Source organism: Lates calcarifer, linkage group LG18 (genome assembly GCF_001640805.2).
Source record: "Lates calcarifer isolate ASB-BC8 linkage group LG18, TLL_Latcal_v3, whole genome shotgun sequence".
Classification (NCBI taxonomy): Eukaryota; Metazoa; Chordata; class Actinopteri; family Centropomidae; genus Lates; species Lates calcarifer.
In genome coordinates, this window is record NC_066850.1 from 2,130,667 (window position 1) to 2,145,446 (window position 14,780).

General features: G+C 40.1%; 2 protein-coding genes across 6 annotated transcripts in view; one reads left to right on the plus strand and one right to left on the minus strand.

Annotated features, from left to right (window-relative positions):
- The window catches only part of foxp2 (forkhead box P2), a 102,668-nt gene extending 100,567 nt beyond the window's left edge, over positions 1-2,101 (minus strand). For 3 of the 5 annotated variants that reach the window (XM_051077577.1, XM_018682796.2, XM_018682791.2), the window contains exon 1: positions 1,594-2,101. The gene's annotated coding sequence lies outside the window, so the exon portion shown is untranslated. The remainder of the gene's footprint in view (positions 1-1,593) is intronic. The other 2 variants (XM_018682800.2, XM_018682797.2) reach the window with 1 other exon arrangement.
- A 3,781-nt stretch (positions 2,102-5,882) lies between these two features.
- Positions 5,883-12,939, plus strand: ppp1r3aa (protein phosphatase 1, regulatory subunit 3Aa). The gene is made up of 4 exons (XM_018682788.2): positions 5,883-6,771; positions 7,652-7,710; positions 7,799-7,896; positions 8,874-12,939. The coding sequence occupies exons 1-4, from the start codon at positions 5,990-5,992 to the stop codon at positions 12,198-12,200; spliced, it is 4,266 nt and encodes a 1,421-aa protein (XP_018538304.1). The 5' UTR covers positions 5,883-5,989; the 3' UTR covers positions 12,201-12,939.
- The last annotated feature ends 1,841 nt before the right edge of the window (positions 12,940-14,780 follow it).

Sequence of the window (14,780 nt, forward strand, 5' to 3'; positions counted from 1 at the left end):
TGACAACAAGTAAACAAGAGAGCACCTGACTGTTTTAAACATGCTTTTAAGAAATGATTACTGGGGCACTTCAACAAAGGGGCTGATTGTGCACTGTCGCTGACATATTTCACTAGGGGCATTTATTGCCACCTGGCCTTTGAAGAGTGAGAGCTCCTGAGTGAGGGGGGAACTGGCCCACACCTGCATAACTGAGGAGGGAACACCTGTGCACCCTGCGGCTTCAACAAGGAGGGTCGATCCAGCTAATCCAGGGGTGAAAGCTGATCAGAGGACAGGCCCGAAGAGTTCAGCAGCTCTCACTACCTTGTTAGCCTTTCTTTGCAAAAAATAAAAAAAACGTTACATCTATTGATTTTTGGGCCACAGTGATTGCAAGAGAACAGTGGCAAGACACAGAGAGTGAAACAGAGGAACTCAGCAGAGGCTTTTATGAGCTTTTAGTGTGAAGCTTAATTAGGCAGACTTTTAGGTTAATCATCATGAAAACCGATATGCTGCCAGCAACTCTGTTTGTTTCTGGACAACGAAAAAAGATGGGATATAAAAATGGAGCAAGCAAGCACGGTAAGGTGTTGACTGCTAATAATCATAGATACTGATAATGCACATATGATCCTGCAGATAAAGCATAGATAATTTATAATTATCAACTACAGCCTACACTTTAAAATCTAAATGCATTTTATTTTTTTGGTGTGTAAGCTTGAGCTTCAGAAACTGAGACAATGTTATCTAAAAACATGAGCATTAAAAGAAAAAGTATATTCAACCCCTGTGTGTCAAAGGGGATAATATCACGACTACAACACTAAAGGAATTTTAATAAACTGCAGTAATTCTTGCCTGTTTGATAAATACCAAAATTAAGATGGCATTTAATAGCTATGTATAGATATACCAACAAGGAGTTGCATTACATATAATTAATTCACTGTTAGCTTCTGTTTTAAGTCAATACTGCAAAATAACAATACCCAATAAATTACAGCAAACACTTAAATGGGTTGTAAAATAGCTTTCAATTGATACACATATAATGTGACGTGACATTTTATGTTGTTAAAGGCGCGTAGAGATCAAATTTAAAAAATCATACATGGCAATTATCAATAAATATGATCTGATTTAGCAGATTTCTGAACAGAATACGCTTTAAATATTAGTTTTCAGATACATCATTTAGCACCTGGTGTTAAATAATATATAATGGTTTATGGGTTACAATTTGCAAGCTGCATTTTTAAATTGCATTTAAGGTTACAATATGCTGATAGGAAACAAGAAGTCGGCTTTTCAAAAGTCAGTGTTCAGCGTCCAGAGCAGGCAAAGCCTGGACAGTGCTGTCTGAGGGTCCTGACATGAAAAAGCCGAACACTAAGCTAGGTGAAATATGTTAACAGCTGCTCGGTCATTTAAAAAGCACATTAAGTCCACACACAACGTTTAAATAATAATGTTGCAAGTCAGATTGCTAGATAACACAGGACAAAACTTGTGGCCGGCGGTCCACTTCCTAATTCAAGTGCAGTGGACAGAGAAGTAAAGTCAAAGAGTGCGGAGAGAAATAAGCTCTTGGGCTGAAAAACTTACCACAAAAAATGGCAGGTTTATTTCCCTCACGGTAAAGTCAAAGGGACACACCAGGTGAGAAGTCGCCGTCCTCTATACTTGCAGAGATCTTCACACGTGACTGTCCAAGTTCACCATAACGCAGAGAAAATGAACAACAAGCTGCAGAGTAAATAAAAAGCTCAAATATTCCTCCGCTGGGCACCGCTGTCGGAGACACACACACACTCTCTCTCCTGCTGTCTCCCGTCAACGCCGCTGTTATTACTAATGCAACAGAGGGAAAAGCAGTACACTTAGTCCTGTTTGAATGACGCGCAATGCGAGGAAGAAGCGGCTTGTTTTTTTCGTTACGATTCAAACACACATCAAGCTGTATCCCAGCAAGCAAGTATATTTGGGACTAGAAACCCCCCAGGGGAGGCACTTGCTTGTGCGCGGAAGGTGTGTTGTTATTTTTGGGCGTACTGCGACCCCGTGTGACGTCAGGCCACCTGCTATGTAAACAAAAAGTATTTTTAAAAGTTTGTTTCCCCTTTTTCAAACGTCTCACGGTTAAGCATTAATCCATTCGCGGCCGCTCGCACCGGAATGCCTCGCGTCTCCTGCAAAGACGCTTCGAAGATGGTCATACGTTGCTATTGTCGGGGATTGAACCGGTAGCCCTCCAGTAACGGGACGGTCGGTCCGTCCAAAAGATAAATGCGCCCGTTGCTGCATCCGACAAACTTGGGTTCAAATGACCGAAGCCGCTAAGAAGTCGCTTTATTGCAAAACCATCCGCAAGTGGGAACTATATGAGAAAAATCTCTATATATTCCCATAATGTGCCTGTAATATTTCAACAAGAACTTTTTCTTTGGTACCCAACTCCATAGCGACCACACAGCGACCGACATCAAATGTTGTTTATTCCCTTTCAGTATTCTTATATGAGATATCCCTATAGGAAGTTGTGTTTTTTGTGTAGGAGACTTTCGTAACCGTGCATAAAGAAAATATTTTATTGTTGTAGAAATTAAAGCAGAGGAATTCGCCTACATCGATGCTAAATTAAGATCAAATTTGTGTAACTGTACACATCATCATCTGGAAACAAACCAGACTTTGGCTTCAGCTTCCTCTAAGTCAGAATGTAAACTATACGTTCAACATAAGCGATGGTATTTTTGGTGACAATTTAAATTAGCCCAAATTTTTAGATACATTTCACATGCATCTCATTTATGTATATGTTTGCAGAGAAAAATATAGGTTTTTACAGCTGCCTAGAGGTGTGTGAAAAAATGATGGGTAACCCATGATTGTAAATATCTCACTCTATATTATTATAATTAATGGTATTAAAGTGCGCAATTACGTATTTGAATGTAAACACGTTAAAGTCTACACTATAAGTTATTCAAAATTTCTCCAAAGGAAATCACTGCTAAATAAAGACTTTATTAGAAGAAGAAGAAAAAACAAGATGCAGTGTTTGACTGGATGAATTTTTCTTACCCATTCTGTCATAACCTCACACAAGGTAATTTAGTCTATTTATTCATTTAATAGCAGATCCGAAGCCAGTCGTACACTGAGCAGTAGTTAAAATGATTTGCTTTCTTCTGTCTCGTCTTTTCTTCTTTTTCCTCCAAACCTCTGAAACGTTCACGGTCAAGAAATGAATGACCAGATTATTATCAGCTGAAGAAAAGACAGGGTGGGTGGGGGGGCGAGTTTTTTAAAAATGAAAGAAACGCGAGAAGTGTATCTTGTCTCATTCTCTCTATTGCCAACATTTCATGCTATATTTTATGTGTATTTATATTATTAATGACTTACTTGGAAGAAATGTGATTTATGCATGAGTAAGAGGCTTACAGTTGATTCTTTAAATTAAAGAAACACAGCATGCAGCCGGTGTGTATTACTCCATGTGCCAGTAAGAATTTAAAATCCGTTAATAAGGCCAAATATTTTAGAGTCACTAAAAGCATAAAATACTCGACTTCTCCTGATTAGTTATAATTGTAAATATTATGGGCTAATCCTTCTACAGTAATGCTTGTAAATCTATTTCCCCACATTGATGCACAGGCTGGATATCCTGACCTATTACTTTATTTCCAGAATGTATTAAAAATTGGCCCCGTTCTGAAGAAAAATTGTCAATTTTCTATTTGATGTTATGGAAGAAAAAAAAACATTCGTCTATTTGAAAATATGGGAAGAGCAGGTTTTCACATTACCTCGTGTCCAGTGTAGTTAGTCTTCTTGATGTTTGTGTTTTTGTGCTACAAATCGTAATTGCTATTAAAAATTCCATCAAAGCAGGAGGAAACAGCATCTGGGAAATGATGAGAAGGGAAAACAGGTATAAGAGGAATTGTGGTCGTTTGCTGCCACCTACTGATCAACACTGGTTTTACAGTCTGTGCGAGGAAACCGTTAAGACAAAGGACTGTAAATAACACTTAAGAAGTTTTCTTATTCTCCCTTCCCCTCTACACTCAGTGATTTTTCTCTGACAGTGTCTCAAACTTGGAACTCATTATCACACAAAAGTGCAAGCTGAAAATGCAAATTCACTGCTGAAATGTGGGCAATTCTAATGTGTTTTACCCTGATCATATAGTGCCATCTACTGATACACAATAGACATACAAGTTGTCTTGATGAATTCAAGAGGTTGACAAAATAACAAGCAAACATTTTTGTTAAGCCTACTAAAAAGGTGTTGATTTGAATCATAGTCTTTTTCGTTTGTTTCTTTGTTTCATGAACAGTTTGTTGTGTGAGTTGTTCTTGATATTTTGTCCACTTCCTTTCTAAATGTGAATAAAGTAAACCTTAAATGGGAATAACTAAAACATATTTTGTGTGAACAGTAGCTGCCAAGTCCCTTTCAGATTAATTCTAACATTATTACATTATCAATTGTATTTGACACTGGTTCCTATACAGAAATTGCAAATGAGGAATTGTTTCACAATTTAAAGACAAAGCTGCAATTAAAAGACAAAAGAGAACCTCTTCAGCCTCCAAATGGAAAAAAAGGTCCTTTGAGGACAAAAACCCACTCACCTACCTGTGAAGGATTGTATAACCAGCACTAAAGTCTATTTACAAGATATACTGGATTTTGAGGGTATAGTTACACTGCATACGAAGGATTAGTCGAGTTAAACTTCCTATCTGAAACGCTGGTGTGCACACACACACTCTAACAGAGATTCCAGTCTGCTAAGAAGAACACAATAATGTTCAGTCTTCTGTTCCAAGATGCAGTGAACCTAAAAAATGGAGGCTGTCACTAGAGTCAATGATACGAGAGGATCCATAGATACTCATACCAAAACGCCAACACACAATAATTTGATACATTATTGAACTTGATGGGGGAAATTCTCTTTTCTTGCACTCTCCATGTGGAGGTCAGTGATCAGCATCAGCTCCCCTGCAGCAGATAGGATGACACTGTCTTTTGCCAACAACACGTGCTTGAGCTGTAGTCCTTCCTAAACAAAATACTCAACATCTGACAGCTGCTCTCATACTATATGTGTGCACAGCCAAATTTAATCTATTACACAACATGTTTATGTTTTTTCTAAAGCACAGGGTATAGGCTACTTGAGTTGACAGAGAAACAAGTAAAATATTTAACTCTGTGATTTCATGTAGGCTATTATTAATGAATAGAGGACATTTTTCAGTAGATGACCAAAATCCTTTATGTCTATATTGGAATAGCTGCTGTATTTTACTCAATGTGCAGTAAAAGCAAATAAAAAATGATGTTCAGCAGTGCTATAAAGTGATATTTCTGAAAGATGTTGTCTCCATCAAGCTTAGAGCAGTCCAGCTGTATATTAACTTTTACAGGATTTGTGTGTATAGATATATAAATGACCTGTGCAGATTCTGGACAAACTGGGCCACTGTGCAGATCAGAAGACACAGTACCTTGTACAATTACGCTTAGATCAAAATTCATTGCCCAGACACACACATAGTAAAGTTGAAATGTAGATTGTTAGTTTGGATTTTGGAATATTTTTACATTTGAAGTAGCAAAATATATACAATTTGGCAGTATACTTCAAACATGGACCCTTTTGTACATTACTTTTACTTTACAGTGCCTTGTTGAAGCTATGTTTTCATATATTTATCTTGTAACTAGAAAACATATTGTGAGATAGAGGATAACTGGCCTGCCACGGTCTAGTTATATGTGTCCTATTAATAGGCCTGGCTCAGACTCACGATGTTCAGCTGTAACCGAACTCCATCTGTCAAGTCACGTCCTCTCCCTGCTCTCCCCTCTACAGTATCGCTGCAGCCAGGCTAGGGGCACTCGGGTCTGTGCCACCCTCCAAGCCAGACAGACAGCAGGACAGGCAGACAGCTGTCTCTCAAACCATCGCACATTATGGAGGCTCTGTATATCCAGCCCTTGGAAGAGGATGGGATGATGATGGAGGAGGAGGAGCGGGAAAAAAGCATGGAACAGGAAGAGGGAGGAATGGAGGCCTCGTCTCCCATGAGCTCCACCACAGACGAGGAAACAGATGAGGACTCAGAACCAGAGCCCCCACCGGTCGTTCGCAGGAAGGTGTCATTCGCTGATGCGTTTGGCCTCAACCTGGTGTCAGTTAAGGAGTTTGACAATGTTGAAGTGACAGAGCCAGAGGTAAGCCAGGCTCCTGAGGGGGAGGCAGCCCATTCTCTAGAGGAATTCTACCTGTCCTGTCTGTTTACAGTCCCTTCATCCCCAGAGGAGCTCGACCAGAGGCTACAGGTGCAGATGATTGAGCTGGAGAGCATCGAGCTTCTCCCAGGAACCACCACACTCCGCGGCATCATCAGGGTGGTCAACCTCTGCTTCAGTAAGTCTGTTTACGCCCGCATCTCCCTGGATTGTTGGAACAGCTACTTTGACCTGTTGGCGGAGTATGTGCCCGGATCCAGTGACAGGAAAACAGACAGGTTTACTTTCAAGTATACTCTGATTCCACCCTTTGAGAGAGAGGGGACCAGGGTGGATTTTTGCCTGCGTTATGAAACAGCAGTGGGCACTTTCTGGGCTAACAACAAAGAAATGAACTATGTGCTGTTCTGCCACCAGAAAGGACAAGTGAAAGAGCTTGGGCCTCAAGTGCTAGAAGAGAGCACCAGCTACAAGAGCAAGAGGAGCTGTCTCAAAGCTAACAGGTGAGAGAATCTGATGCTGCATCTTTTTTTAAACATGCCACTGCTGAAGGAAGTCACGTCCACCTCATACATAAACAATAGATGTCATAACACAGTAATAGATGAATCTGGGCACACTTTACATACAGTAAAGCAATAATATAAAGTGGCAGAAATCAACCAGAAACGGGAACAAATTAATCATTTGCTGTAAATTTGAAATTTAACATGATGTGAGTCTCTCTTTAAACTATCACTATTCTTCTCATTAGGTGGAAGCACAAGTTAATATTGCTTCCTGGCTGGGGCCTTGGTGTGTTTACAGTAAGCTGTTATGTAACTTTTCAGTAATGGATGTTTGGACTGTAGCACATATTGCCCATTTAAGGTCAGGTGTCTCTCCAGGTTTCCATGACGTCTCAGTGTGGCAAGGAGAGACAGATATGCCTACTTTATCCACTTTGACCAGTCCACACAGTCCTTTTTTCTGCTTTACATATTTCAGTGGCTGTACACAAGCACATGCTGACTGCACTGAAACAAGCACAAAACCTATTTTGGGTACATCTATGTGAATCATAGAGCCAGTAGTGATGCAGATATTGTACAGGAGAGATGAAGAAAAACAACAGTATAAAAAGGTATTGAGGATGTCACTTTGATAAAATACACAGACTAGGTGAACTTTGGTTATAAAGATGAGATTTACTATAGATATATGGAAAATGGACAAGTTAAACAATTACAAGCCTGGGGATCTTACATTAATACAACCAATCACGAAAAAAGACAGAATATATGAAGCTGATAAATAAATACTGAGACACACTGTAATATAATAGTTGCGTGTTGTTATATGTCAGCCTATGTAATGTTGTTGCTATGTTATTTTAAACTACAGGAGGGGAAGTGCAGAGGAAAAGACCAAGAGAATCATTAACACAGCAACAGTTTCTGCAGGTGTGTATATTCAATATGTGCACATGCATATTGTTTGTATAAGTGTGGAGGTAAACTCTGACCTTTGAGTTTGTCATTTATTCTGCAGAGGTACAGGCCACTCATAAAGCAGAGGAGGCTGAGAGAAAGACAATGGACAGCGCAGAGATACAATCGTTATTATACCATGAAGAACACAAACCTTTGGTGAGGTTCATTTATTATCTTTTGGTGTCACAGACTCTTCTTGCTGTCAACATTCCTCAGAAGTGAACACTGCCTGGCACAAAATAACACGATCAGTACTCGTCAGATGTTGTCTACCACGCAAACACTGCTCTTATTTGTCTCCGGATAGTGAAAAGTAAGTGTGCTCTTTCAAAGGAATGAGTGGCAACTGCGCCAGAGATGCATGTCATACTGCATAGTGCTCCCAGAGGGATGTGGTACGTCAGCTAACCTGACACTTGAGAGCATGTCTGAAATCACTCGTGCAAACTCTTAATAATAAATGCATCCTGCTTATAAACCTTCAGTAAAGTTGATTATGTAAACACACATTGGTGTATGTGCTGAGGTTGCAGCAGTGCCGCAGTTCAATGCATCATCACAGTAATGTTACATATCAAAAATACTCATTGAATGGGCCATTACACAATTTTTTTGTCATCAAGCCAGTATTAGGATTAAAGGTGCAATATGTAAGTTTTTGCTATCACCAAACATCCAGCATTAGCATTTAACAGCTGTTTACTTAACAGTCTAGAAGAAACATTGCGAGTTCAGCATAAAACTTCATTCCTTTACATGCCAAGAGCAGTCTCCAGCTGTGTTTGCTAGAATGCTAACCACTTAGCCCCAGCCCATCCTGTCTCAATACTACTTGGGTCACTGTAGCATCCGGTCTGCTCTCAGTCCAACATTGGAAGACGGACAAGCAGTACTGCCCAGAGGGCATAATCTAATTTGTTGTCTTGTAAATGCAACTATGGTCGAAGTTCTTGTTAAGTAAACAGCTGTTAATACTAAGTCTGACTATGTGGTGATAGCAAAAATGTACATATAGCACCTTTAAGGCACCAGATGACCTTAAAGACTAGAAAAACATTGTGCTGGTAGCCTCTGGTTACAGTTCAAATAGTTCAAGTATAAACACTTGGCTTGACCTTTGGCCTTTCTGACAGGTGGATAGCGTAAAAAGCCGGCACAGAGCAACACGTTTGGCAGGTGTGAAGGACTACCTCTCCCAGAGAGGACAACAAATACCAAAGGCTTATCCACATGACTCAGCCAATGGCCAAGTTTCTCAGCCTATCCCAGCTGCAGCTCCACTGGGTGACTCTGCCAGCTTTCTTTATAATCGTCAAAAGAAACAACCCAGCGAGAGTCCACAGGTCCTCACCTACCATCAGATTCCTCTGCTCACACTAGACTGGAACAATGATAAACTGCAGCAGTGGAGGGCTGCTGATATGGATGACATCTGGCCAGGAAATGCTAAAATGACCTCATCAAAAACGTCAGAGGGAAAAATAGAAAATGCACCTTCTGGTAATGATATATGGGAGACCTTTCTTAATGGCACAGATGATACCACTGATACAGAAACCTCAGTGTGTGACGTATGGCAGGAATTTCTTAATGTGCCAAGCTGTAAAGACCATTCTGGTGTTCCAGAGTCAGAATGGCTGCAGACAGCAGCGTCAGTGTCTCCCTCAAATCATATGGACCCCCAAACCCAATGTGCACTGAGCAGTCAAGAGTTTCAGGAATTTCAGGTGGGCACGGATACACCCACCACCTTACATACGTGTCAGCTGCTGTCAGACAAACACGAAACATTGTTGGCTAATGTTGCCTTGAACGCCAAAGACCACCAGCCAGCAGAGGCATGTGTCAGCAGTCCAACAGATGACAGCACAGCGACACAAGTTGCATCCCAAAGGTCACAGACAAACTCTGTAACAGACACTTTGGAGGAATTTAGCCTCAAGGGGGCAACGCCTGTGTCCGAGGGCTCTGTTGACAGTTCAGCTGAGTGTCACGAGCATGCAGTCTTGGAGCGAGAAAGGGAAGGAATAATGGAAGAAGCAGAAGGAATAGGAAGAGATGAGCCCTTCACACCGCACACAGCTGACTTAGTAACAAGCTCAGGGGAGTCGAAGACAACAGACATGACAGCAATGCCAGGGTCTCAGAATGCCAGCACCGTTGATAGGATCTCACAGGGAGCAAGGCTGGATGAGGGGCTTTCTTCCAGCGGGGAAGGGGAGGTTACAGGTACTGCACACAATGCGAGGGATGACATGCTGGCATTTAGGGAGACAATCAGACAGGGGACAAAGGATGGGGAAAGGTTTGTCTTTTCCACATCCACACAAAGAGCAGAGAAAAGGATCATGACGAATTGTATAGAAAATAAAATATCTACAGAAGAGGAGATATTTCGGCCACATAAAACAGAGGAGTGTGAAATCTCTCAGAGGTATGCAGATGAAAAGCAATGTGAGGAATTCAGGCTGAACCAAAAGAGTGAAAATCCATTACAGGAGAAAGGGAGCGATGAAAATGAAATAAGACCTGCACAGTCACATGCACATGAATTCAATCCAAACCAAACATGTGAGGAAAATCTCAGACCAAGCCTAGTAATGGAAAGTGAATTGAAATTGGATGAATCAGAAAACAAAGATATGACATCAAATGACAAAGACTTGGAAGGACTCAGACAGACAAAGGTGGAAACTTCCTGTTGTACAAAAAGAAAAGAAGCAAAGAGACTAATTGGTGCAGAAGCTGAAATGATCTATGTATTAGATGAGGGAGCATGGCAACAGGATGACAAAGCTTTACAACTGAATCCATCAGTCTGTCAGAGGGGGAACACAGCAATAATTTCAGAGGTACATAATAAACAGTCACAGCCAATCCAAGCAGGGGAAGAATTATATGTTCAGAAAGAGGAGGAAGACTCAATACTGACACAGTTAGAGGAGAGTGGACTGAGATCTGACACAGGTGAGCATGCATTAGTCTCAAATCAGACAGAAGACAGAAACAGTTTGAATTGTACTCAAGCGATTGTGGACGAACAGGAAATAAACCCATCATCACAGAACACACACACTGTGGAATCAAGGGAAAGGATAAATGTCTTCCAAAGTGAATGTGATACATTCAGACCTTTTCTAACTGATAAATGCAACCCAGACCCTGCAGAGGTGGTAGAGCTGAGATGGATATCATCACAGGACATTATGAAGGGTCAGACAGAGAATGTAGGCATTGAAATAAACCCAGAAGTAGTTACGGTAAAAGAGAACATTGCAAAGAAAGACACTTCAACAGAACTTCAACACCAACCTGAGACAATAGAAAGAATAGAGGAGGATATGAGTCAGAGAGACAAAGATGAGAGAGTAAGTATTGGAGAGCTGAAAATAGAAGCAATGGGGGAGTTGATGGGTAATGTGGAGGACCCTCAGGGGGAGAGCAAGAACGCACCAGCCGAATTGAAAGAACAAGAGTTGTCAGCAGAAGTTGAGAGCTCTCCACGTGTTGAATGTAAAAAATCGTCAGAGGGAACAAAGGAACCTATTACAGCAGAAAATACTGGAGCACTTGAAGTGATAGAGTCGAGACTCGAGGAGATGTTCATAGAAAGATTTGTAGAAAATTTGGTGAGGGGGATTTGGGAAGAGGTGTTTGGGCAGAAAGTGCAGGCCTCTAGAAGAGACACAGATATTGTTGATGGACTGGGGGGCAGGCTGGCAGATAAACCTGATATTAGACATGATTGCCATTCTCCTTTTGAGAAAGACTTCAGTGATGATTTTGATTCAGGTGTATTTTCCTTGACAGAATTGCCAACAGATCCAAATTTAAGTCTCTGTCAAGGCTTAGAGAGAACCACAGTGAATGATGGCAATGCATACTCCCCAACAGAAAGAATCACAATAGAGCAAACTCACTTTCTCTCCGAATTAAAGACAGATTTGAATTCAAGTGCTCATCTCAGTCAAGATCTCACTGCCACTTTAGCTGCTCTGAGTAGGCAGTCATTGACTGAAACAGCCCAAACTCTCAGCTCTCTGAAGGATCAGGAAAACTACCCTCAAATAAAAGAAAGATCAGTCACCCGTCAGGAGAAAGGTAGACAAATAGAAGACTGTGCAGTCACCCTCAAGGAGAATTTAAATCGATCAGCCCAACCATCTCACAAACATCCAAGTTCCTCCCCTAGGGAGAAATTAAGAGAGTCTGATGGTCTCATATGGTGGAGTATATTATACATGCTCAGTCATATCACCAGACTTCTAATATGTGCCCTTTTAGTTGCTGGATTTTTTGTCATTGTCTTCCTCTATGATTTCCCAGCATTCTTTGCGCTCTACATATTTTCGCTGTGGTGGTGGTTTTATAAGTGGAAGAGACATCAGGTGACGATGAATAAGAGGATAGGGGAAGAGTTCACAGAGAGAAGAGAAGGTGTTAAAGAGTGTGGTGTGTAGCATTTTAAACAACAGAACATCAGTGTCAAATTAACTGTAATATCTTCCATATCGTCATACTTTTTATGCTGTATATTCAAAGTGGTGCAAATATGGGTTCAATAACAGAATGCTACACACAGCACCAGTAGTGTGTGTTCTGGTGTGTGTTTTTATATTTGGTTGTTTCTTTTCTAACTCTAAATTAATTCACTGCAGTGGTTCCTAAACCTTTTGACTTGTGACCCCTTAGACAAAAAGCAATATCTTGTCATCCATTATATTTGTCTACCAGTTATAGCCAGTTCAGGTAATCAGTTATTTTTTGTTTGTTTGTTTGTTTTCTTGGTTAATTTAAATAAATATATATATAAAAAACATCATTTGGTGCAGCAGAAATATTTTTTCCCCTCTCATGTTATGTCTCATAGCCCTTTAAATTTGTCTTATGACATGGTGTTGTTCATACATCAGGAAAGGTTTGGTTTTTGTTAATCAAATCAACAAACAAAATTATCTTCATCAAATAGTTGTATTTGGTCAGTCAAACAATTGAAATAAGTTACTGATTTTTCTTTTTTGATTTCTATGAAACTTCATCTGTCTTGTTGAATGTCTTAGTTATGAGATTTATGTATATGATGTGTGTATATTTGCTGTGTTTTATGGGCCCAATATTACTTCACAGTGTACCAAATGGAACAAAGTGATTTACCTTGCTTTTCTTCAATAAAAGAAATTCATGTGACTAAGGAAACAACTTTCAATTTTATTGCATTCAATATTTTATATTTCACTAAATTTTGCCCACACTCATGAGAGATGATACCAGCAGGGGAAGTGCATAAGGAATAACTAGCTTGTTCTGTATCTAACCACATATATTAATAACAATAATGTTCTTATCTATCTTTGTATTTCATATGAATAATTTGGTTGGTATCTACAGTGTCCTCACATGCAGGGTTATGGGAAAAGTCATAATCCCTTTTGGCAGGCACTCACAGATAAACTGTGTTGTAACTACCATTTACTCTTTCAGTATTACTCATATGGTAACTCTCACTCAGCCTGAATTGATGCCTTTCACAGACATTTAGAAGAATTTGTAATAGTAAGAAAAATGTCAGAATTCTGACAATGTTTAAATGAAATAATCTTAGGCAGTAAAAATCAAACAATTCTGTGGTTCTCTGTGACATGAACAGCAGTCCCATGTTGATTAACAAATTAGTAAACTCTTTGAACCTTAGCAGTGAATATGTACCCATCCTTGCCTCCATCTCTAGGGAGTAATATATTGTTTCAAATTTAGTGCCTGCTGACAGGAGTTGGAGTTGAATCAGTTTCATTTATCAAATTTCATCCCTGCTGCTCATGTGACTTACTAAAACCACTTTATCACAAGGTTAATAATACAATAAGTTAAAATACAGCCTTTTGAAATCGTAATGTCAACTTCACTGCTCTTACTAGATGCCTTTCCAAAATGGATACACAACATCTGGGAAACCTTTTATACAGTAGATAACGTTTTGTATGTTGAACATATTAACTTCATCCAGTAAAACAGCCATGACCAGATATATCATGCAAGTTCAACAAGTAATAGTGCCAAGTATACACACTATCTGAGGGAATGCAGTGGTAAATTCTTATATTTTTTACAGTTATTGAGCAAAGCCAAAAGCATTTATGTTAAAAGGAATGTTTACAGGGGCATTCAACCTTTCAATTGTGATGATTAATGTTCATCTTGACGATAATTCAGATTTCTTGATAACTCGATGACTCAATACCCTGTACTTATACTGTAATACATACAGTGCTTATTCATTGTGAAGCCAGACATTGTAGGCAATTATATTTCACTGCTGTTGGGAGTAACAAAATTGCATAATTTCAAGCAGTCAGTCTTATGTCAGACACAGAACAGATTCTAAAATAGACTTTCCTACAGTTGTAAGAGCATGGCGTGGGTGGATCCAGTGTGTCCACGCATGTTTTCAGAATGTTTCTGTCAGTTGTGTGTACTCACGTCTGTCTACGCTTCCATCTCCACGTACTGATGAGAAAAACAGGCCAGCGTGCATTTGATGCATGACGGTGTGTCAGACGAAGCCATGCCCAAACCTAAAGAAATATAAAAACACACACAAAATATCACATCAACAAGTTATAATGGCAACAGACATTGTATCAAACTTCTTTACACTGATGCCTCAGTGCTGTCATGGCTGTTGTATCACTGTACATATTATCTGATAGAGCACCACAAGCAGAGAGGTCTCACTTTGCGCGATAAAGTGGCAGTTTGAGTGACACTGCAGTTCAGTAGAAGTCACTTGATCCCGTCTGGGGTATGTTGACCTTTTGCAAACTGGCTCCAAACCCATGCTGGCACCTTTATCAAACTGGCCAAAAGCCACTGTTGGCACAGCGGAAGGCTACTCTTCACTGAGCACTGCTCTGAGGAGGCACAGTACAAACCTGGCACAGCTACTGTAGTGTGCTTAGACAAAAAGTAGCAGTGACGGGAAGAAAGTGAGAAACAAGGACAGAATCCTGATGAGCTGAGGTTATCCTGAGGTTCTAAGCTAC

Coding starts and splice junctions, on each gene's coding strand:
- ppp1r3aa (XM_018682788.2), top strand. CDS start 5,990: ATGGAGGCTCTGTATATCCAGCCCTTGGAAGAGGATGGGATGATGATG. Junction 6,772..7,651: donor AGCTGTCTCAAAGCTAACAG/GTGAGAGAATCT, acceptor TTTAAACTACAG/GAGGGGAAGTGCAGAGGAAA. Junction 7,897..8,873: donor ATGAAGAACACAAACCTTTG/GTGAGGTTCATT, acceptor CCTTTCTGACAG/GTGGATAGCGTAAAAAGCCG.